This window comes from Boleophthalmus pectinirostris, unplaced genomic scaffold, assembly GCF_026225935.1.
Source record: "Boleophthalmus pectinirostris isolate CB_2022bp ecotype Guang Dong unplaced genomic scaffold, ASM2622593v1 HiC_scaffold_5, whole genome shotgun sequence".
NCBI classification, from domain to species: Eukaryota; Metazoa; Chordata; class Actinopteri; order Gobiiformes; family Gobiidae; genus Boleophthalmus; species Boleophthalmus pectinirostris.
Genome location: NW_026571404.1, coordinates 35,520,079 through 35,546,073, shown reverse-complemented (window position 1 = coordinate 35,546,073; position 25,995 = coordinate 35,520,079). Strand labels below are relative to the sequence as shown.

Below are 25,995 nucleotides of genomic sequence, written 5' to 3'. Positions count from 1 at the left end.
AAATACGGTCACAGTAATTATGACAGATTTTTGAGCACTGTGTACCACATAAAATCGGTACGAGGTCAGTAAGCACTGACAGTGCACCGGATTATAAGGCACACTGTCGATTTTTGAGAAAATGAAAGGAAGTCTGGTTCTATTATTACACCTTTTTAGATCAACATTACACTTTACAATAAACAAAATGTAAAATGCCAACCTATATTTGTTACAGCTTCATACTAAACACCTTTACAATAGTGTAAATTAACTTCAGCTTCCATTCACAAAAGTGCTACTAAAACTAAAAAGAACAAAAGAGTATTGTTCAAAAGAATTCAAACTCTTTTTTTGTTCAATCATCGGTGTGGCCAAACCCTTCTGTATTCTGTGTCTGTCTCTTCTGTCAGAACTGAACAGCTGCTTAAAAGAGACCACATGTGAAATCCCATTATTTCACTTTCAATATTAGTTTTCTACACCCAAACAAACCCGCATTTAGATGAAATACATCTGCTTCTCCGTGGGTGTGTGGCCATTAGTCATTTTTGAGCAGGGAGGAAACAGAGAACACAACATCCTGGCATTTCCTGGAGGTGACACACACACACACATACACACACACATACACAAACAAACATGTATTTTTGACCTAAATCCCATTAACACCTAGCATAGAGGGTGCGTTGTCAGTTAGCACCCAAGGGAGAACAGCTGGGTGCTCCAATCTGGAACATCTGATGTCATTGTCCCGATCTGCACCATTTCACATAAACAAATCAATAATGAACGGTGATCAATGGTGACGCTTTGTTTAGGACTGAGCCGCGAGGTTATATTCTGATTTGAATGGTTTTCCTAAAACAAATTTGGGTAAAGGCATGGAACAAAATTGCATATTTGACAATATTAAAGGTGCATTGTGTAACAAAACTGACATGTAGCTTGACTCTACATTCCTGCCAATATCTCCATGGAGAGAAGCAGGTGATGGACCCTCCACCTGAAAAGATACTGACTTTGTAAAGAACAATTTCAGTATTTACCCCACTAGTTGTACTGTCAAATCGGTCAAATGGCCAGCAGAGGGCAGAAAAAAACGTTACCATATGCAGCAGACATGTCAGACTCAGGCCCAGGGGCCAAATCTGGCCCATGATATAATTATATTTGGCCCGCGAGATCATATCAAATATGTATTAGAACTGGCCCGCCGGCTACAGACTATAGACATTATTGATTTAAAATTGTATTATTTTATATTTTGCTTTTTCTGGATTCAGTGTTTAAGCAAAATGATTATTAAACATTTATTTTAATAAGAAAAGGTTTTACATTACATATCTCGAAAGAAGAGAAAACATGCAGATGTTGTTGAAATTTTTTCTGGCCCAGGACTTTGTCCCAGTTTTTAATTTTGGACCTCTGTGAATTTGAATTTGACACCCCTGACATACAGAAATCTTTATTATTGCAATATTAGCTAAGTTAGATTTATTTAAAGTTGCATGGTGTAACTTTTTATCTCCATGCTGATGTCACTTGCCAAGAATGTTTGGCATTAAACATCTCTAGCTGACATTTATACAGGTGTTTTTATTGGTGAAAATAACATTCTGGCTGTGAGCAGGGTCGCCTCTCCACAAATCTGACTTGTAACTTAACTTAGTGGTGTCATAGTCTTATCAAAATGGAGATGAATAAGTTTAAAGCCATACTGTGGAAAATTCCAGACGAAGGCAAACATGGAAAACAGAAGATGACAGACCTTCCACCAAAAAAGTCACACGGTGGACTACTATTTTATTTTATTTATTTTATTTTTGTATTTTTATTTATTTTATTTTATGTTTGTACTTTTATTTATTTATTTTATTTACATTTTATTCTTTACCTTCTTTAATTTTTTTCATCGATTTACTTTTATTTATTTATTTATTCATTTATTGAGCCTAAAAATTAATACACCACAGCTATAAAATATCCCCATGTAATGTTGTGGCTGCCATCTGCCGTCTTTGTCCCGATTCGAACCGCGTCACGTGACCTAATCAATAATGAATGGCGATCAATGGCGATGCCTGTTGTCGGCCTGAGCCTGGAGGCAAAACTCTGGGCTTAAATAACATTAGCCTGGCCGCAGAACACAGAATGGGCTCTATTGTTGCAGTGTGGGGATGTTTGAACTCTGATAGGAATTCCTGTCATATCCCAACCGAGACTTCCCATGGTGCATTGCTGTTGTGTGGTGTTTGTGTGCGTGTGTGCGTTATGGTGTGAGCGAAGGGGCGCTCTGGGAAAACTGGTCTGATGCAACTCACATGATTATAAGAAAATTCTATTATCTAGTGTCTTGTGTTTTATTTTAGTGAGAGTTTTATACAATATTTTTATGAAGTAGTGTCACAATATTGAAATTTCAAACTCTGTATCGGTTCCATTTTCCAATAGAATGTGATTTTCAACATTAAATTATAGTACTTTAATCATTAAATCATAGTATGCTCCATAGGGAAAGCAACAACATTCTACTAACAGAAATCAGGGCCGATATCGAAAATTTTGGTGAATCGGACATCTGCTTCCAATATGTTGCAAGATTTTGCTCTATAAATTGGTGTAATAAGACAATTTACTGGCCAAAACATCATCTTTGGATCAGTTTTTACCTCATTCTGTTTGTTTTTAAAGGTAGTAAATGCTGTTTTCAGACTCTGCTCTGGTATTTGTTGTAATCGGGTATCAGCGGATACTTAAAGCCAAAGTATTGACAGCATCAGTATCGGAACAGAAAAAGCTGCATTGGTCCATTTCTGTCCTGTCAATAGGGGTGTGAAAAAATATTAAAATATCAATATATCGTATTGTTTAATGTGATGATACTGTATCGACATTGTGGGCTACTGTATTGATGTATCACCGAGTATTTTTGGTGATATTTTACTAAATTCTTTTGTTACAGCGCTACGGTTTTCTTGAGAAAGGAAACTTTTTTTATGCAACACATTTGACATTTTCACTGTCTTGATGAGTAAAATTAGCTTGATTCATCAAACGATTTCACTTCATAGAAACCGTCTGACCTCGCAGTATTAGGATTCGTTTGCTCAACGGTAGACGGGTACACTTTTTTATTTAACCAATCACTGCTATTTGGTCATGATGTATGTAATGTGCCAATAACGAGGCTAACTGGTAAATTAAGCTTTTCCCAAATCCTGTAGGAAGAACAACAATAACGTCTTTCCCCTTGATAAAATTCACCAAACATTCTCTTTGTTCCGGCTTTGAATCCTCGATCTCGGGAATCGTTGCCAACACAGAATGTCTGGCTCTTCGCTGATTGACTGGTGCCCGAACTCACTCTTCCAGGGTTTTTGCGAACCGTTTAGTGTATTCTGATTCCTGCCCTAGTCACTGGAGAGAAATGAAATTGAGCGGAGGCACTAGGTGGCGCCAGCCTCGCTGGAGTAAAATATTTGTGTTTCATATTCACTTTGCACAAGACGTAGTTTAACAAAGACTTGATTTAGCCATGATTTTTTCTTGAAGTGTATCGAATCAATTTGAAATATCGAAAGCACTATAACTGTATCATATCAGCTTATGTATCATAACGGTAACTTCTTAATGATACCCAGCCCTTCCTGTCAATGTGACTTTTTTAGTATCGATACTTGCTCAAATGAGTTATCTAGTTTCGATACTGGTTTTAGTATCAATTAGTGTCTGATTTTTGATACTATAAGATGTTTTTGAAAGCTACCTATACTACTTAACTACTACTTACCTACTTGCAATACATCAGATTAAAGAAATGTATGTCTCTCTATTTTGAACGTTTTGTAATATAAAAAAAAAATATATATATATATAATATATATATATATATATATATATATATATATATATATATATATAAATGTATAAAAAAAAACTATTTGGGAATAATATCTAATTGCAGTTTTTCTGGCATTCTCATATTTGCAATTTCTGTTTTCACATTTCCAAAGTTTACATTTTGAAGAACTGATAAAAGACTGAAATATGAACTAAAAATAATACAAGTATCACATTTCACACACCCTAAACAAACCAAAAAAAAAGAAGAAAAGATATTATGACACAAAATCTAAAACTGTTCTGAAAAATTGGCTCACGTAAAGACTTCAGAAAGCTCCCACCTGCACGACAACAATGCAACAATGCTCCATTCAAGCTCAGTATCAACAAAACCTCTGGTGATAAATGACACGTGTGGTCGTTGTAATTGTCCTCTATCCATGACACAGATGTACGTGTGTAAACAGATGTGGTCCTGGCCGTCTCCATGGCGACGGCAGGAGGCCACACCCAGTCTGCCCTGCGCGCTGTGGCTCAGGTTAAGGTCACTGTCTAATTATGGGCTTGTGTGTGTGTGTGCGTGCGTGTGAGTGTGTGTTATTGACCGCAAAGAGGGCATTCTGTCAATACAGCCTCCCCGCCCCCCACAGAGGTAACAGAAGTACCACTGACATTGAGTTCTGCTGACTGGGGGGTTCTTTGTGCAATCACAGAAACTAGGGATGTAAGAATAACCAAAGTATCGTGATATCGTATCGTCAAAAGTCTCACAGTAATGTCATGGACCATCACAATATATCGAATCACAAGTCTCTTTGTTTAAATGAAGAGTTATGGTGCAGCAGTAGCTTAAAAAAAGGAACTAGAACCACATAGACCATGATCCTTTGCTCCATTTCAGTTCAGTGCAGACTACATGAAGACAGTACTGTTAGCAGCACTTTTAAATCTTAGTTCTTGGGGTTAAGTCTTGTCAAGGCTCCACAAAATCTCACTATAAATATTGTGAAAATATCGTACTGAGAGATTTGGATATCGTTACATCCCTAATAATAAAGCGAATATTAGGTGGTAAATATTGACAAAATTTACAACTAAATATATTTTTGTATTCTATCTGAAAAAAATCTAAAATGTGTAAATGTTGAAGTTAAAATGAACCACAAAAAGTGCAAATATATCACGTTATACTTCTAAAAACTGTTACTAATCGATTCTAAAGCTAGTATCGAAACTAGATCATCATTTTTCACAGGTACCAATACTAAAAAGTCACATTCATGGGACAGAAATTGAACTTTCCTGTATAGTTTTAGGATGATCTAAGAAATAAAAGGAATAGAAAAGAAAGTACTACCGTTTAAGGTTGAAAATCATGTTCTGTAGTTCAAGAAAGATCTCAGTATAAGAGCCGGTGTTGAGTATCGAATCGTTACCTTAGTATAGAAATCGAGTTTCAGTTTTTAGTATCGTGGCAACATTACTTTATATTGTCATTTGGAAAATTTAAAATGTTGTGCTATTTGATTTAATTTTACTTTATCAGTCTTCTTTAAGGCTGTGCAATTAAATGAATTTTGATTGCAATTTCGATTTGTGTGTCAAACGATCTCGAAACTCATATAGTCGAGTTGAAACGACAACAAAGTTTATTTTGGGATATTTTATTTATTAAATATAGAGATAGTAGAACAGCTGAATATATAACTTTTTTTGGATGTTTTTCAATGCCTTATTTCATGTTCAAAGTATATTTTATTCATTTTTTTGTTTTATACAATGCAAAATTGGTCATATTTACATATTTGGTACATATTTGTAGTTTTGCGTAAATGATCAATAACAAAGTGTTTATTTTGAGAGAGAAATGCTGAATAAATGCATCGTGTAACTAAAAATAATAGTTTGAATAATTGTGATTTCAATATTGACCAAAATAATCGTGATAATGATTGTTTCCATAATCAAGCAGCCCTAAATCTTTTGACAATTCCTCATTTTGTAAGCTAGACAAAGTACTTAAAGGTGCATTGTGTAACTTTTCTGGTGGAGGCTCTGTCAAATGCTTTTCTTTTATCATGGAGATGTTTTTACTTTGTCTGGAATGTTTCACAATATGGCATTAAACTGTTCCATCTTCTTGGAGACCAAACCAGACCAAGTTACAAGTCAGATCTGTGGAGAGGTGACCCCGCTCAGTCAGAATATCTGTTTTTCTAGGTATTTTTGTGCTATAAAACCACCTTTAAATGAATAAATGTAAAGTAGAGGTGTTAAATATCATACTGCGGAACCTTCTAAGCAGAGCAATGACGTATCCATAAAAACTAGAAGATGACAGAGCTCCTGAAAAGTTACACAGTGCACGTTTTATTTATTTGTTTGGTTTGAGACTTGTGCAGAAATGTCCGTCTGTTATCTCATTGCTTATTGCTAATTGTGTCTGTTGCTTTAGTGGATAAACAGAGCCGGGGGATTTGAACACATGCTTATTTTGTTTCTCATGAGAACCGTTTGGTAGTAACAAAAATGATTCCAAACAGAAAGTGTTCCCGGTGTTTTATGAGGTGTGAGTGTATCTTTTACAATGGCACAGCTCACATCATGAAGCTGGGTTAATAACACACTGCAGCTTTGTGTGCTTATGCAGACACTTTTATGTTTACAGCTGCTGGGCTTTGAGTCTTTTCTACGAATTGTCGTGAGAGAAAGACCCAAGAGACGTTCACTGGCTGATGATGGATGATAACGGTTGATTTATAATCTGAGACTAGACTGGGACTAAACCTGTACTAAACCAAGACTAAACAGGACTAAGCTGGCACTGAACCAGCACTGAACCAGTACTGAGCCAGGAATAAACTACAACTGAACCAGGACTGAACCTGGATTGAACCTGGACTAAACTAGGGCAAAACCCAAAAAATTATCGGGCCTGAAACTGGACTAAACCTGGACTGAAAGTGGACTAAACCTGGACTAAACCCAAAAACTTATCGGGCCTGAAACTGGTCTAGACCCGGACTAAACCCGGACTAAACCCGGACTAAACCCGGATTAGGCCAGGACAAATCAAGGCCTAAATCTGGACAAAATCAGTAATAAACCTGGACTAGACCTGAACTAGACCTGAACTAGACCCGAACTAGACCCAAAAATGTATCGGGCCTGAAACCTGACTAACCTAAACCTGGACTAAACTAAAGCCTGGACTAAGCCTGGAGCCTGGACTAAAACTAAGACTGGGACTGAACTAAACCTGAACAAACCTGGACTAAACCTGGACTTTACCAGGTTTCAAGTTGGAAGTCTGGGTATCGTTTCTGCCGCTCCTGTTGGGTGTTCCTAGTTTGCAAACATTATTATTTTGTTGGATCACGTACAAAACAATTAAAAAAGATCATTTCATCAGATTTGTGTGACATCACGTAGTAACTGTCTGGACACAACATCTGATTTATAATTCGAAGTTAATTTAATTTGAAAGAAAAAAAAGCAGTTCAAGCAACACAAATGTTCAAATCATTTCAGATTGTCACATAAAGTTTTTGTCACTTTAGACTTTAGAAGAGGAAGCGCAACTTTTACTCAAGTTAAGAGTACTGTTAATGTGACATATATAGGAGTAAAAGTACTGAGAAGTATAAGTATATGGAAAGTTACTCAAGTAATTGTAACTGCGTAAATGTAGTGAGTAGTAGTATTACCTTCCCTTCTGACCTGTCTGTGCCTAAACTTGTAAACACATTTTCTTCACTAGCATCTGTTACCTTTTCAGCGCAGGAAGAGGAAGCCCACACACACATCTACACACATACACACACAGCTAAACACACACACACTCACGCACAAACACATGTGTAAATACATTCCGGGGCGTTCCGATTTGTCCGTAGTGCGTTCCAGGAGGAAGCGTTGCCGGGGGAGATAAGACACTCGAGCTCCTCACAGCTCCTGAGGGAGACGCAGCTTTAGAACAATGAAGACCTGGACATCTCCTCCTCTTCCTCCTCCTCTTCCTCTCACATTTCCTCATCATTCCCAGACAACAGGAATGCAGGTTAGGAAGGAAGTGCCATTTCCTCCAAAACATCCTACAGCGCAATGTATGGAAATGGTTCTAAAGACGTAAGCGCCATATCGTAAAAAGATTTCTTAGGTGTAGGTTTCTCGGGTTTGTTTGATGTTTGCAGGAGCAGTTAAACATTATATATTTCACAAAATTGACTCTTGTGAGCTTTGAGTTATGTTATAATGTTATCTCCTCAAAAACATATGTAGAGTTGTTTTGTTTCATTCACACATGTTTGAGTAGTAACCCTTTGTTATTTAGTCTCCAAAACTCGAAATGCTCTGTTCCACCGTGTGATGTCATGAAGCTGTAGTTTTTTAGTTAACAGCTCCTTTTTAGCTTTTGTTCAGTAGAGATTGGCAATTCCAGAGCTGAAATGATCCAAATGAGTCTAGTGAAGGTGTATGGAGTTTAAAAACACACCGAAGCACATCCTTCATTTACATATAACATATTTTTCAAACTATAAGACGCACTTAAAATCCCTTAATTTTCTCTAAAATGGACAGTGCGTTTTATCATCTGGTGCACCTTATGTGTTAATTCTGGTTGTGCTTACTGACCTCAAACTGATTTTCACATATATTCCACTGAGTTGTGTCCTTTAGTTTGCAAAGCTGCATTAAACACGTTATTATTCAATGTATATTTGAGCCGTCCTCGTCAGGAAATAAAAAAACAAACTTAAATGATCCACCAAATTTCACATTCATAATCCACATTCACCAAGACAGGGAGGCAACGCCGGACGAATTACTCCACGATCTGTCAATGGATCGTGGATATCTGGGTTAAGGGATCAGTCTCAACTGTCTCCGTTTGTTTCGCTTAATGTACCTTATAATCCGGTGCACCTTATGTATGAAAATAAACGAGAGAATTCAACATTAATGATATTGCACCTTATAATCCAGTGCTCCTTTATGGTCCAAAATATATGGTATAATAGGTCATATATTTTTCTTGGGTTAACTTTCTTGGGAGATGTGCGCAGGAGCAGGTGGAGTAAATGTTCTTGGATGCAGTGGTTGAAATGACAGTGTTTGGGGTGTGACCAGAACATGGATTGCAAAAAAATTCCGATACAAACTGATTTGACCAAATGGAGCTCAACAGTGTCCGCCTGCTCTGGTTCCTGAAGCAAATTTTCCATTCAGTTTTCCCATTTCAAAAGTCTATGGGGAAAATTAATGAGAAATCTACTTCTGGAACCAGGAGGTGGCCAGTCACTGTTGAGCTCTTGAGTGATCTATGAAAACTATTTTATGTTCAGAATTGCATTTGTTTCATAAAAACTTCCAGAAGTGTGTTTAGAATTTTGCACTAGGGATGGGACAAGATCTCATGCCACAATGTCTTGTGAGACAAAATTGCCACAAGATTGTGCACACAATAGAAAATTTACATTTGGCTTGGACAAAAAAAAGAGTCAAGAGCTGGTGAGTTACACAATTTGAGAAGCAGTACCAAAAGTAGTATGACAATGAAGTACTTGTATTTTTTGGACTATAAAGTGCACTTAAAATCCCTTAATTCTCTCAAAAATCAACAGTGCTCTTTATAATCCGGTGCACCTTATGTATGAAAATAGACGAGAGAATTCAACATTATTGATATTGCGCCTTACAGTCCGAAAAATATGATATAATAGGTCATATATGTTTCTTGGGTTAAATTTTTTGGGAGATGTGCGCAGGAACAGGTGGAATAAATGTTCTTGGATGCAATGGTTGAAATGACAATGTTTGGAGCGTGACCAGAACATGGATTGCAAAAACATTCCGATACGAACTGAGCTAACCAAATGGAGCAAAAGTAAATTTTAGATTCATTGTTCCCATAGATCATCGAAAAATTCAAACACACGTTCAAAAATTAAAGACATCCCGGAAACTAACCAGCTACTTTCTAACTAGTTTGTTTTAAGTCCAAAAAGCGCATTTAAAACACAAGATTCTGTGAAATATTTTAATAATTTGGTGGTTTGTAAAGTTTCTGAAACAGACTTTTAAAATAAAATTATAGTGGTTCGATCGTGGCTGATTATCCACAAACTTTTAAACTTTTAATGTGGTATTTTTGGGAAAGTCTATGGGGAAAACTAATGAGAAATCTGCTTCTGTTGAGCTCCATAGTCTTGAGTGACATATGAGAGCTATTTTTTTATGTTCCAAAACCTTCCAGAAGTTTGGTTTCCAGAAGTGTGTTTAAAATGGTTGCTATCACATTCATTTTGATAGGACAGCAAAATTAAAAACATAAAATTTGACGTTTGTAGCTTCATTTTCTACTATTTGCTTTTTAAAGTCGGATTTGTGTTGCTTAATAAAATAAAACTATAAACTTATGGACCAATGTGTGCGGTCAATATAAAAATACAGAGAAATATCATTGTACACGTCTTATTTTTTATTTTTTAAACAAAGTACTTGGGTTGAGCCCAGCAGCAGCACTGAAGGACTGGTCAAAACATGAGTATTTCCCAACCTTTATTGACATATTGCAATATTCATGGAAAAACTGAAACCAAAATTGGTCACTACACCCACGATTTCAGACGATTGCACCATGGACTCCCGGGGAAGTGACTCCACCATCTCAAACCTTTCCTCCCTCCTCTGAAATGGGAAAGAAAAGCCTATTCTCCTCCCATGGCGTCTGAGCCGTCTGCATTTCCTCTGTGATACGAGCACATCAGAATGGAGCGATAAAGAGAAAGCCCCTCCACACTGGCCCGATTGTCCCCATTGTCCCATGATGCACTGGGAGAAGGGGTCAGGGATGCTCGTGGGACTGTGCGTGCGTGTTGTGTTCAAATATGTTATGATTCTGGACTCTGTGACTTCCTTGTGTCTGGTAGATCAGGTAAACATCATGTGAAGTTCGAACTTTGGGTTTTAGAATGAATGACGAGAAATGAGAACCGTTCCCATCGCGATTAACAATTTCACAAAATAACTCAATTTTTGCTGATAACAGGAAGCATGAGAAACTTGATAGAATTATACTTCTTAGAATATTTTTCATACTTTTATACTTTTACCATATTTTCTGCACTATAGGACGCACTTAAAAGCCTTTAATTTCATCAAAAAACGCCTTATAATCCAGAGCGTCTTATATATGAATTTATTGGGGTGTCTTAGTACGACTTTAGTAAACTACAAAGCCGCTCCATTTGCAGCATTACGGCTCCCGTAGTCAGGAGCATCAGGAGTAATACATACTGTGATTCCTTTTAATATCAAAATGCACCTCAAGAGTCAAGAGACACACTTACGCCCACTTTAAACTCAAGGCTACAAGTCACAGAGTAAAACATGGGAATAGAGCAGCTGCGAGAGAATTAAACATTAATGAATCAATGGTATGAAAGTGGAGGAAGCAAGAAGATGACCTGCGCCAAGTAAAGAAGACCACTCAAAGTTTCCGTCATCATCAAAGCTAACCCGAAAGGATGGATGGACGAGGAAAAGATGAGTGAGTGGCTGAGAGAAATTTACATGAAGAGACCGGGTGGATTTTTCCACAGATCTCCGTCCCTATTGATCTGCGACTCCATGCTCATCTCACCGATGGCGTCAAAAAACAAGTGAAGCAAACCAATTCAGTGCTTGCCATCATGGATTAACTAAAGAACTTCAGCCGCTAGATGTTGGTGTCAACAAGTCGTTCAAAGTGAAAGTGCGATCTGCGTGGAAGCAGTGGATAAGAGAAGGTGAACACACATTCACCAAGACAGAGAGACAACGCCGAGCGACTTACACCACGATCTGCCAACGGACCATGGACGCCTGGGCTAAGGATCAGTATCAACTGTGGTCCGAGCTTTCACCAAGACCAGAATCACCAGCTGAACTGTCAGGGAACAGTAACCACACTGACTGGGATCATGACGAGAGGGATGCGGGCGAGCTGGACGCTGTAATCACCCAACTGTTTAACTCGGACACTGTAGATGAAGAATTTGAGGGATTTGTGGATGAGGAAAGAACTGAAAAAGTGATTGTAATGTGTTATTTTAAGTTATAACTGAACAATTATGAGTTGTTGTGAATACACTAACAATTTAGTGTCTCAGACAGTATTTTTTACACGTTACAATTTAACAAAGTTGAGAGTTATTGTGAACGTGTTAAATAAAGTTTGACTGACTTATCTAACTGTTGTGTTTCGTTTAAAGTCCGGTGTGGTGTATATGTGAAAAAAGTTTGAAAATAGACCATTCAATGACTGCGCCTTATAATCCAGAGCCCCTATCGTGCCCAAAATACGGTACCTCTACTTGTGTAATTGTACTTATTTGAGTAAAGTTTGTGGTGACTCTTCTCACTGTGAGTTAAGGCCGTCACACACTACAGGAGAATTTGCCCGATTTAAGCTGTGATTTGCTTCTTCCGGAGTTCGAGAAGACGTGAGGCTAATCCACCTGTCAATCATGCCCATCTGAACTCTGGGAGATTCAGCACTAACCAGACTCATATCTTCATAAATGTACAAGAAGTGTGTATTCTGGAGTGCAGTTTATGAAAATACTCTTGTTTTATTTGAGTAATGTGTATTCGAAAATTTCAGTAATATTTTTGACCCATTTCCAAACTTATCTCATGAACATTAGATTTTTTTCACTATAGTCAAATGTTTTCATTCGTTCACATTTGCTTTCCCCTGTGCTGGCTGCAGCTGTGCATTTGTTTGTCACACCCTCTCCTCTCTTTCCTTCACTTTCATCTTTTCATGTGTCACCGACTTCACATTCAGTTCAGGAAATACTTCTACACACAGTACTGTAAAGTGCACGCAATACTGTAAAGTACACACTTACTGTACTGAGCTAAGACAATAGTAACGGACCTTTGGGGATAGAGGAGTGCAGCTGCTGGGGTCGTGAGGTTTTATTTAGATCAGACAAAGGAAATTTGAACGTCTTCCAAGAACAATGAGACAACGCAACAGACGTCAACATTCTGAACTCATCTGGATTCACAATTTAGTAAATGAACGTCTTACAGACTTAAGAGATGCACAGACAATGAGTGAAAGATTTATTGAATAGAAAGAAACTTTTGTGCTTAGATTTCAGTGATGTGATGAAGGAGAGGATGGGATATTAAGGGAAAATAATGAGCTGATGGTGAAGAGGAGGAGGCGGCTGAGGCGGCTGATGGTTGTGCTGCTGTAGACGGGTGATAGGATGTGTTGCAAGTAAAAGGAGGGGAGAGTCTTTATTGGTTAATGGATGGAAAGAGTGCAGGTTGTCATTGCTTAAAAGTTGTGATGTTTTTTTGGTTTCAAAACTTACTGTAATTACAATTTTATTTATTGAATATTTTACCAGGTAAGTCAATTGAGAACACCTTCTCATTTGCAATGACAACTTCTTAAGAATATCTGCTTTACAATAAAGGTATCTGAACCTATACAGTACATGCAATACCTTCTATGCAGCACTGATTCCTTTAAAATATATAGGATTAAAATTTAAATTATAATGGTAATATTCAAGTATAATAATACATTATAATAAAAAACTTTCAGAAATCTTTTTTCCAAACTAAACTTTCTCTATAAAGCATGTACACATTAGCCAGGCTGGCACCACCTAGTGCCTCCGCTCAATTTCATTTCTCTCTAGCAACTCGTCAAGAGTCAAAATACACTAAACAGTTTGCAAAAACTCCGGAAGTGCAAGTTCGGCACCAGCCAATCAGCAAAGAGCCATATATTCAGTGTTGTCAACGATTCCTGAGATCGAGGATTTAAAGCTGGAACAAAGAGAATGTTTGGAAAGACATTATCGCCCTTCTTCCTACGGGATTTTGAAAAGCTTAATTTACCAGTTAGCCCTGTTAGCGGCGCATTTCATACGTCACTACCAAATAGCAGCGATTGGTTAAATAAAAAAAAAAGTACCCACCTACCGTCGAGCGAACGAATTCTAACACTGCGAGGTCAGACGGTTTCTACGAAGTGAAACCGTCTGATGAGCCAAGCTATGTACACAGACCTACATCATATTTTCTTGCATATTCTTTGTCCCTCCATAGGACCCAGCAGGTGTCAGAAGTTTGTATCTCTCCTCTGTGGGTTCTGTTGTATTTTTACTTGTAGTAACTCTTATGTATCTGTGTGTTTTATTCCTCAGATGAGTATTTTTTTCTTGTTATTCTAAATACTGTTCCTCTTGTGTTCCTCAGATGAGCGTGAGGCTGTCCAGAAGAAGACCTTCACTAAGTGGGTGAACTCTCACCTGTCTCGAGTGTCCTGCAGGATCACTGACCTGTACATGGACCTAAGGGACGGACGCATGCTCATCAAACTGCTGGAGGTGCTGTCCGGGGAGAGGCTGGTCAGTACTACTTATATAATACACTAAGCTGGTCAATACTTCGTATATATTACACTATAATACCCTAGGCTGGTCAGTCCTGCTTATTTATTACACCATAATGCACTAGGCTGGTCAGTACTGCATTTTATAATTTTTAATTATAATTTAGCTGGTCAGTAGTAAACAGATAATACACTATAATACACTAGGCTGGACAGTATTTCTTATTATTGATTGATTGATTTTTATTTCCAGTTTGTGGCAAGAGAGAGAAAATAATCAATTCAATTTTTATTAAGAACATATAATATCTGGTTCATAGTAAGTCTATAAAAATATACGTAAATATGTAAATATACAAAGCATGTTTTAATGTATACAGACAAGGCCGCCAATGTCTCCTCAGCTTAGAGGTGAAATTGACAGAACTCCTCACAGGACACACTACACCCTGAATGATCTGAGTAAATGAATAAACTCTAGGGCTGTAATGGTTCATGTATTCGCTCCGAACCACTTTGGTACGGGACGTTCGGTTTGGTGCAGGGCAGAGGACAAGTGAATTTGCGCAGTTTGTGTGTGTTTACATTACACTACACGTGCAGCTACACAGAGACTCGGCTCTTTAATATTCATGAGGGAATTCATCTGTGATTGGGGCAGTGTTTCTGCAGTGCTTTATAGTTGGGAGCGGCCACCTTGACAGCAATTGCCCCCTGCCTTGATCACATCCTTCTGAACCACGTGAATCCTCAAAAAACTACGGTCGTTGCGCTGCGGTCCTCGCCTCCCCATACCCGCGACCTCTGTCCCGAGCAGCAAAAGAGTATTTTGTGTACTGCAGACAATGTGAACAAGTTGGCTAAAAATATGAAAATTTGGTAAAGCTTCATGCTGGAACTGTTAGTGCTGCACTTTACTTTTGAAAAGGTTTTGTTTACTGTTTACAAGGAATACATTTTTTATAATATCTCATACATTTGTTGCTTATTTCAGAATATTTTATTTAACTTATTAATATTACCAAGCAGCTCTTTGCATTTATTTTATTTTCCCGTTAAAACAAATTGTTGGTTCAATAAACACACAAATGGTTTTGCATTTTGTTCCCATACTGTACCAAAAAATAATCTAACCATGACCTCAAAACCGAAGTACGTACCGAACCGTGATTTTTGTGTACCGTTACAACCCTAATAAATATCATCACAATTTTACAGTTTCACTGGCACAACAGAACCTCAGCACTTTTAGTAATATCCTCAAAGAGTCATTATAGGCCACTGTCAAACTCTGCAAACTCCAAAAGATGTGCAGTATTCAAGGGCGAGCAGAAATATCTGAAAAGTGCCATTTTGTCATCACTGGAGCACATGGAGAACTTCTGGGAAAGTATATTAGCCATAAAGCTTAAAAATAACACTTAAAATGGTGGATTTATGACATTGAATTAAAGCCTATGTACCTGAATTTTACGATGTTTAAAACGTGAAAACCAGAACTAGTTGATTTGAAACAGTTTGCAGTGGTTCAAAGTTCTTCCTCATTTAGGTTATGCATTCTGAGTGCCTTAATTATTAGAGCTTTTTACAACTTTCAGAGTCCAGAGCAGAGTTTTGCCATCATGGTAAAGCTAACAACTAGCATGTTAAGACTGAACTTCCTGTTGATCTGTCATTAAAACGCTTTATAATTAGATGCAGACGGTTCACAGTGGATTTATTTTGACCTCAAGAGCTGCTTATACAATATATCTGTACTGGGGCAGGTCATATTTTCCTCAAATACTAGGAAAAAATTGTGTGTTCAAGTTTTGTGTGTAAAGATCGATACTTTGCAGCTGACGTCAGCATCATTCCCTGGGGGTGTGATGCTAATTGGAGTTACTGCTCTGTCTGGAGCTCTGTTACTCAATTTATTCTGATCTTTATTTTAACACAATCTGACCATAAAGAACTGACTTTACTAGTATTATTGGTGAGAGGATTTGTGCTGTTAAACAAGTCTCTCTCAAATAACATTACAGTCACAAGCTAGCTATGCATAGTGATATTTGATCATACAGTTAAAGCAACACCACGTAGCTTTCTGAGGGCGGCATGTCCTGAAATTCCTGGTTATTTTTTCTTGATATGTCGAGCCTTTTATTTGGCAGCTACAGTGTGTAATGTGTTAAAATCAAGACACACACAAAAATATAGAATAAGTTTAAAAGTATATATTTTTATTTTTTTTCATAAATGTATCAGGACAGGTCATTTTCATACATGGAAACGTAGAAGGCCTTGTAGATGATGATGTCATAATCTGTGCACGTCACGGTTGCACATGTACGTGCATGACTTCACCACCTTTGATAAGGACTGTGACCGAGATAGAAGTTTTGTAGCGTTTCTTCTCCGGCTGTCCTCACTCCTCCGTCTGTGTATCAACACATATCCCTATATGTTTATACACACAACAAACAACTTAACAACTAAAGGCATTTCTTAAAACTAAAATGAGGAATCCAAATGTGAGGGGTCTGAAATTAAATGGATTCAATTAAAAGTTGTCTTAAAAAAAATAATAAAAAAAATTAAAAAAAAAAGATCAATAAACAATTAGCTGCTTAAGATTGGTAATAGAGCGGGATACAGAAAACTTTGCTCAGAAAATTGGAAAAGCGAGCTGATGGAGAACGATTTAACCTAATCTCCAGGTGTTTTTTAAGGAAGTCCACAAACAGGTCGTCGAATTTGCCATCTTCATCCAACACGCTTTTTAGCATAGACTCGGTTGAGCCATAAACCAATTTAAGTTCTTGTGTTACGTGGCTACTGATTTTGTGCAAGCTCTTTTCAGTTCTCTTAAACTGGTGGTGTTGTATCTCTATCTCCTCCCATGCTTTTTGGGTGAGACGTTCTAAGATGGCCTTGTAAATTTCACCTCGTAGGTGTAACTTAACTTTGTCCTTGAATATTTTTACCACTGACGCAGTGACCAGACATTGCGTTATGGTCTCGCCTTGAGACAGATTTGATTTTCTGCTCGAGCATTTGGACAAACATTCCGAATACTTTGGTGGTGTTTTCAGGACGACAGCTGGTACGTCTTCAGAGACAAACAAAGGCAGATCTGCCTGTCCAGGAAGTGTGGGTTCCTCAAATGTGACGTTCTTTTGGTTATTGGAAAAACGGCATTGGCGTGGGCCCTTTTTGGTGGCGTAAACTGAGCTCTCGGATGCTGTCCGTGCTCCAGTGGCCTCTACTGGTCTCGTGGTGTCACTGAGATTATATGCACAGGAGCAAGGCATTTGATTCAAGCAGGTTTTTGAACAAGCTCTGGCTTTGTCAACCATGATGCACGCAGCGTCAGGGCTACTCAGTGAGGAGTTTACTGGGACATCTTTTTCCTGTTGTAACTCAAGAGGGCGTTGTTCACCTTCTGAGACACTTCATTCTCAGTCATGGCGGTTAGCTCCTGAGAATCTTTGCTAATGTCGACCATAGATGAGACTGTGGAGATGTTCAAAGCTCACGCAAAAACCAGACCAATGGATTCTTGCAGAAACGTGATCATGGTTTGAAATGCGCAGGTCGACTCCTTCGCACCTGTTCATCGTGATCACCATTTTCAAAACATTTGCAGTTTGTGTCTGGACCAGCTCGATGAACATGGCTAGGAGGATATCTTTGGTTTCCATGTGGCATACTCCATTTGATAACATAACCCACTGAACGGGACTAATTTTGTTAAAATGGCCTCTTACAATTTGGAGAAGGGCGTCAGAAGGGATTGTAATCTCCCTAAGATTGGCTGGTTTGATCACTTCCATTGTAGTTTTGTGAAAATAAGTTGTACTGAAATTTCACAAAAGGTATCAGTAGCTTGTAGAAACGCGTTCAAGTGTTGGCTAAGTTTGCTGCTGTCTCACTGTGTGACCTGTACAGAATGAATTTAAAATCACAATTATGACATCATAAACCCATTGGTAACGAGATGAGGCAAAAAAGATTCCATTTTTGTTTTGTTTTGTTTTGAAATTTTAGTTCAACATTTGTCACTCATCCCTATGGTTGTTTTCAGATTCTAGAATGTGATGATGTCATTCTTTCAGATGAAGGGAGGAGCCCGTTTTTCCTATTGATTACATTGTGTTTTCCAATGAAATATTAGAAAGGTAAATTCCCAAATATGGAACCTGATTTCTGTTACTGCCTAGACCCAAGACCATGCTGTATTACAATAAAAATCTGCAGTTGAACAAGCAAGGTTTCCTAGTTTCCTATTTGAATCATCAAAATTGAGTTTCAAACCTTTATCTCGGCATCAAAATAGCTAAAAGATAAGAGCTAAGGGAACATTTCTTTGTCCCACAGTAGAAGGATAAAAATATGCAGCCAAAAGAAGTTAAGTAACTACAGTATGTAACTTTCTTGAGGCACATCATCTGTTTAATTTCATGGAAATACAAAGTTAAAACCATTCTTCGAAACATTCCCTACGGAGATAATGAAATGTTGTTGCTTGGGCTATTGAATATTATAGCCAAAGCAACAACATTTCCATGGAAACAAGTGGGAGACCAAATAATAGTCAGGTTTGTGAGATCAGAACCTGCTCACAGTAAGGATGCATGTAACTTTAAACTATTTTAATAATTATAGTTAAAAACATTTCACCAGTATAACCACTTTGAATCAAATGAAGATTAAGAAGGATGAGTAAAAAGGATTCAAATAAAATACAGCACTGTACAAGTAGAGTAAAACTATAAAGCTAAAATCTGCAACACACAAAACTCATATGAACAGCACTAGTCTGGCCTGAAAACAAGATTCCCATACATGATACATGTATTATTTTAAGATATAAAGCAAACAATATAACAAATATTTTTTGACCTGAGATAATGCATATTATTATATACACTTGGAGCACAAACTAGACATTTAGGGACAGATTGTATTTTCTCAATTAAATGTTTGGTGGTTGAAATTGCCTCTAATAAAAAGGACGTGCCTGGGCGTCCACTCTTTGGACTTTGCACTTCCCTTAAAAACAAAAGCACTGATGATAAAAGAATGCCAAGAAACGCGCACCACCACCACCCCTATGTAGACATAATGCACTCAATCACACTACAATCATGAAGGGTCTGAAGGTGACGGAGGAAATAACAAGGAAACTGCAGCAGATCACACCTTTGGACTTACCCAAGGACAATGCACTATTAAAGGTCTTGTATTATGCAAAGTTAACTCTTGTGAGCTTTAAGTCATGTTAGAATGTTGTGACCTCCTCAGAAACATACCTGGAGTTTTGTTTATAATGTTCAGAGACACAACAACCGTATTCACTTGAAGATTTGATCCAGCAACTCCCCGGTTAGAAGACTCAACTGACTGAACAGCAGTCACCTCAGACTTGTATAAAGAAAATTTCAGTTTTTAATGAGGTAACAACATTATAACATGTCTTAAAAGTCCTAAAGTTCTATATTACGCTTTATTTTAATTAATTTCTCAGATTCTTTGATACAAGAGAATGTAGCACAAGTGTTGCATATTTCCAAAAGTAGATCTTCACTATTTTGAGCCTGGTACAGTGGGACTAGTCTGTGTCTCCATGGAAACACCAGTCTCTTTTATGCCCTCTCATCCTTCTCAGTATTCTATCCATCGTCCCTGCAGCTTTAGAACTTCTCTGACCCAAAGCCAAAGTATTTCTATAACTTTTTGCCCTATTTCTTAATCATTTCTTTTTTCTTTTTTTTTTTCTTATTATTCTTGGCCTGTAGCTGTCATCCGGTCTTCTTAAACTCCTGTCAAACACATGCAGAGAGACAGAATACAGACATGAAGAGCTCGCCAGGAAATTCAACAATGGATTTAACAAATGATTTTAGACTTTGACTGAGAACAAACCAAGGAATTTATGACTGTTTATATAGATTCCAGATTTTCTTTTTTTTCTTTTTTCTTTTTTTTCCTTTTATAAAAATGTGCATTGTGCAACTTTTCTAGTGTAGGGTCCGTCATGTCAAACATTTTTCTCCGTGGAGATGTTGTTGCTTTGTCTGGAATGTTTCACAGTATGGCATTAAACCGTTGAATCTTCATGGAGACCAAACCAGACCAAGTTACAGGTCAGATCTGTGGAGAGGCGACCACAGTCAGAATGTCTGTTTTTCTAGGTATTTTTGAGCTATAAAACCACCTGTAATTGAATACATGTAAGGTAGAGCTGTTTAATGTCATACTGTGGCAATATTCCAAACAGAGCAACGACATATCCATGGAAACATGCAGGTGACAGGGCCCCCAACCAAAAAGTTAGTTATTGTGCACCTTTAAATGTGAAATTTAAAACAGACCTGTTATGCAAAATCAACTTTTCAGAGCTTTTACCCAGTTATAGTTGTTTCTCATCAGTGGATTACTCACTCAGTTGTATTTGGAGTGATTTGTGCATCTTTGAGCAATCTTTAATCGCTTATTTTCAAGATGCACTATTGCCAATAAACTCCTAGCTGGATCCCTCAGCCAGTTTCACTTCATGGAAACTGTCTGACCTCTCAGCATTAGGATTCATTCAATCAACGGTAGGCAAGTACTTTTTAAAATTTATCCAGTCTCTGCTATTTGGTCGTGACAATCAATCAATCAATCACAACTTTATTAATCCTCTCTGGTCGTGCACAATCTATAAATAATAAAAGAAAAAAAGAGATGCCATCCATTCAAACCTCAGTGCATCAGGGACACAGTAGCAAATTCACTTTCCATTTAAAAGCCTTATGGCAGAAGGAACCTTATAGCAGAAGGACATATGTAATGCACCGCTAACTGGTCTAACTGGTATATTAAACTTTTCCCAAATCCCGTAGGAAGACGGACAATAACATCTTTCCCCTTGATAAAATTCACCAAACATTCTCTTTGTTCCGGCTTTAAATCCTCGATCTCAGACTGTATGGCTCTTCACTGATTGGCTGGTGCCCGAACCCGCACTTCCAGGGTTTTTGCGAACCGTCTAGTGTATTTTGATTCCTGACCTAGTTGCTCGAGAGAAATTAAATTGAGCGGAGGCACTAGGCGGTTCCAGCCTGGCTAATAAACTCCCGCCTCTCTTTACTAACTTCGTATAGCATAGTTTTAATTTTGGTACAGATGAAAATAAAAAATCAGCTGACTTTAAGCCGACTTTAACTTTAATTTGTTTTAGATCTATAGTGTGATTTAAAATGTGCATTAATTATAACAGAATGAGTGCGTATACATGCACATCAATAACCCGGTTAATGATCAGGTTTTATGAGTATCCCGGTTTCTTCATGGTGCATGTATACGCAGTAACCCGGTTTCAGTATCCCGGTTATGGCAGTATCCCGGTTATTAGAAACCGGGTTACTGTAGCTGGTTTATTCCGATAGTAACTGGGATACTTGTGGCATGTAGACGCAGTACCCCGGTTACTGCAACATAAAGTTGAGTGCGCATGCGTCCAAAAGACACTTTCCAGCCTTTCACCACAACAGTAGTGACATAAATAAAGTGACCACACGAATAAAATGACTGTAAAATTAAGAGCTGCGCTAAACCTGCACACGTACAATCTGCAGTCGTATGACCTGCACTCGTGTGAAGTAAATTTTTGCGCCTGCGCATTTGTAAGATTATGTCAAGAAACCGGGACACTCCATTTGATCATGTATACGCGGATATGAGTATCCCGGTTTCTCAGTGAACATGTAAACACAGTAACCCGAATACTGACATAACCGGGATATGGCTAATAACCGGGATACTGATGTGCATGTATACGCACTCAATGATCCACGCGGTGTCAGATTATAACCATACAGCAGACACAAGCAAAATAGGTCATCTTTAAAGTGGGACTAAACACCTAAACTCTGCCCTCAACCATATTTCAAATAGAGCTGCTAAACTGGGAAGTACTTGGACGACTAAAGGGGAGAGTGAGGAGGGTTGAGTCTGGAGGTATAAGTGACAGTGTGATTGATCTAACTTACTCCGCCGCTGCAGCCCGGTGCTACTGGAAACTGCAAAGGTCCCTGAAGGCAGCACAAACTTGGATTTAGACATTTTTGGCTAGAAAGTTGCACATTTACTAAGTTTGCTCTGAGTAGGAACAATTAATAATGCTATAAAACTGAAATTTGGACATAACCTGACAACTGTGTACTTTAGTTTATTTATTTTATATTCAAATTCCAGTTTTAAGCATCACATGAACCTTAAATTACTTAACATCAGATACTTCAGTTTCTTAAAGATGCACATGTATGGAACGTTTCTAGTACAGGGTTTTGTCACGTTTCCATGGAGATGTCTTTGTTTGCTTGGAATGCTGCAAAGTATGGTTTTAAACTTGCGTAACTTGCATTTATACAGTTATATGAGTTGTACCAGAAATTCTTGGTTTTGATGGAGTCACCTGCTTGTCTCCATGGATATAGATAAGTTTAATGCCATTCTGTGGAAAATTCCAGCAAAAACTATTAAAATACTAGCTAATAATTCATAATAATCATAAAAAATCCTCCCAAAAAACTGTGAGATGTTCTTTTTAATTTCATATGAATGGCGAGAAAGCTTAAATTTGGGTTTATCTCTAGTTCAGTGTGATTAGAGCAACAGTCATTTCATTCATGCATAGTTTAGAATGGTGTCAGGGCTCAAACAGATGGACCGTGAGGCAACATCCTGGAGACGTTTTAATCTGGTGTGAAGAGTTTATGAAGTGTATACAGAATCTGCTTTTACTGCTCTGCTTTTGAAGAGGCAGATGCTTCAGTCTGACACAGAGCAGAGCCTATGTACACACAGGACTGGGATTTGGCTCTGTATTTCTAAGATAACTACTACTTTATACTATTCACTAGTACTAAAAAAAAAGTTGTATCATTCTGGATCCCATAGATATTAATATTAGCGATTACACTGACAATCACACTGTCTTTATCTTTAACTTATGATACATTTGTGGGTCTCGCTATGGATTTTAAACAAGAAATATTGTATCGGCAAATGTACCGTATTTTCCGGGCTATAGGCCGCGCTCTTAAGCCTCCAACCCCATGGAAAAACGACTGCGCGCCCCGCAATCCAGAGCGCCCTATACACAAATTCACTTGGGTGAAACTACAAAGCCGCACGCAAGCACACACGGAGCAGACAGCGACAGTGCAGCGAAAAACACCCGCAGCCACACTCATCACTCCACGCAGACGAGGAACGGAACGGAGGAACGAACCGAAAAAGCGAGTGCAATGTGTCACTTGTAGACACAACTGAACAACTTGGGCTGCGTTCAGACTGCGGCCTGAAGTGACCCAAATCAGATTTTTTGGCCACTATGTGACCTGTATCTGATCTTTTAATGACAGTCTGAACGACACAGATCCGATTTTTTCAAACGCGACCCAGGCCACTTGGATATGTGCTCCTGAAACCGATACATATCTGATCTTTTGACATGCGACTTCAGTCTGAACGGTCAAAGCGCATTCATCCACCTACACGTTATCAACAAGCCACAAACGTCACTATTCTGATGTAGGCAAAAATTGTTAATGAACTCCGTGTCACTGAAGCGAAGCACATCACCACTCACCACCCTTGGCTCCGTCTCCACATCCACACGTTCCTTTCAACGGACGTCGCTGCCGCTGTCCCACAAAACACCACGACCAAAAACCTCGTCCTTCTCCTTCTCAATCTCCTCCTTAAAACAAGTAAGTTGTTCATGTTCTGGCTCCGGTACGAGAGGAACTTTAAAATCACCAGGTGCTCAATGCTCGCGTCCATGTGTCGACAACTTCCGTAAAAACAGAGCACGCTCGCTGTGGTTGACGTCAATGTGTCCTCCGGTGCGCATGTGGGACACTTTTGGACTGTTTAAACTGGAGTTCACATACAAGTCGCATTTAATTGGAAATGTGAACGACCTCGCAAAAACATCGGATTTCACAAAAAAATTGGAATTGAGCATTAAGCCGTGCAGTCTGAACGTAGCCTGAGTCACTGTGAACACGCCAACAATCCGTTGGTCCCAGACAGCACCCTCCCTACACGCCACAACTGAACAAAGCCCAGAGTCACCATGAACGCCACAAACAAAGTCCCACTGACCCATCCAACTGTTGTGTTATGTTTAAAGTCCAGTGTGGTTTATTTGTGAAAAAAGTTTGAAAATAGACCATTTAATGACAGTGCGTCTTATAATCCAGAGCGACTAATAGTGCGGAAAATACAGCATTGACAAATATCGGTTTTCAGACACATCAGGCCAAATATTTTATATGAATATCGGCTCACAAAATCCAAAATCCATCCCTAGTCATGAACACGAATTATTCAATCGCAGCTCTGACCGTTGAATACTACTGCTGTCTCCTTGGGCAAGACACTTCTCCCATATTATTATACTTCATTAAAGGTCCTATATTACACACATTTGACGCTTTTGAACTTTTATCCATGTTAGAAAGTGGTTACCTCGTCAAAAACGTGCCTGAAGTTGTGTTTTGTTTTTATTATTTATGTTATTTATTATTATGTTTCTTATTATTAGTCTGTCTACATCTCCAAAGCTCAAAATGTTGTGTTCCAACTTGTGATGTCATGAAGCAGTAGTTTTCAAGTTAACTGACACCTTTTACCTTTTGTTTAGTAGTAGTAGAGTGTTTTCTGTTCAAGAGAAGAACTGCAGGGTTTGTGTGTTAAACGTGTGTGAATGAAAGAAAACACAAGTCCAGGTCTGTTTTTGATGAGGAAACAGCATTAGAACACGGATCAGAAAATAGTGCAATATGAGCGCTTTTAAATCTCTGGTGCGTTTGCAATCAGCCCACTCTGCAGTGTACCCAGTGTAGCTCAAGCCTCTTTGTGACTCAGCAGCCTCTGCTCTGGGTCCAGACTGTGGAAAGTCCCCCTCTCCTCTGCAGATAGGGAGGCACATTCTGTCTGTCTGCCTTTTGGACTACAAGTGCTGAGGAGGGCCAAAATAAATGTGTGTGGATTGTGATTTTAAACAGGAATCTCCACACATTTGTTTATATTGGAATGTGAGGATAAAGTGAATGAGTGCAACATTTTACACACACACTATTCATTATCATGGCTCAGCTAAGATGATAGTGATTGTATTGATTTCATCCAGGGTCAGGGTCACACACAGGACTCCCCCACACAGAGACAGAGCTCTGTCCAGTGTCGAACTGGTGAACTGGTTTGGAAGATCATTAGATACCGAAGAATAACAGACAAATGGTTCTTGGGTACCGTATTTTTCGGACTATAAGTTGAACCGGACTATAAGTCGCACTTTTTGGAGAAATGTATTTTGTAAAATCAGAGACCAGGAACCGACATTTTATCTTGAAAGGCAAGTTCTAGTAATAAAAATGAGTAAAAATCGCCACAAAATCTGACCTTTTTGAAAGCTGTAGGTGTTAGGGATGTAACAATAACCGAAATATCCTGAGATCATGTTTTTTCAAAAGTTTCACAATAATAATGTGGGCTGCCTCAATATGTCGAATCACAAGTTCCTTTGCTTAAATGCATTTTTTATAGTAACAACAGCTTATGAACATCAGAAACTACATATCCCATGATTCATTTCAGTGCAGACAACATGAAGAGATATGTTTTTATTTGAATTCTTGGGATTATCATGGTAATAATTCACACCAATATCCTGTCAAGGTATTTTAAAAGCAAAAAAGTATCAAAATATCAAAATATTCAAAATA

At 38.3% G+C, this 25,995-nt stretch overlaps 1 protein-coding gene across 2 annotated transcripts in view; it reads left to right on the top strand.

Moving 5' to 3' along the window:
- The window catches only part of sptbn1 (spectrin, beta, non-erythrocytic 1), a 251,358-nt gene that overhangs the window by 164,416 nt on the left and 60,947 nt on the right, over positions 1–25,995 (top strand). For both annotated transcript variants that reach the window (XM_055162977.1, XM_020917010.2), the window contains one exon: positions 14,095–14,246. In XM_055162977.1, the coding sequence (XP_055018952.1) occupies positions 14,095–14,246 (152 nt within the window). The remainder of the gene's footprint in view (positions 1–14,094; positions 14,247–25,995) is intronic.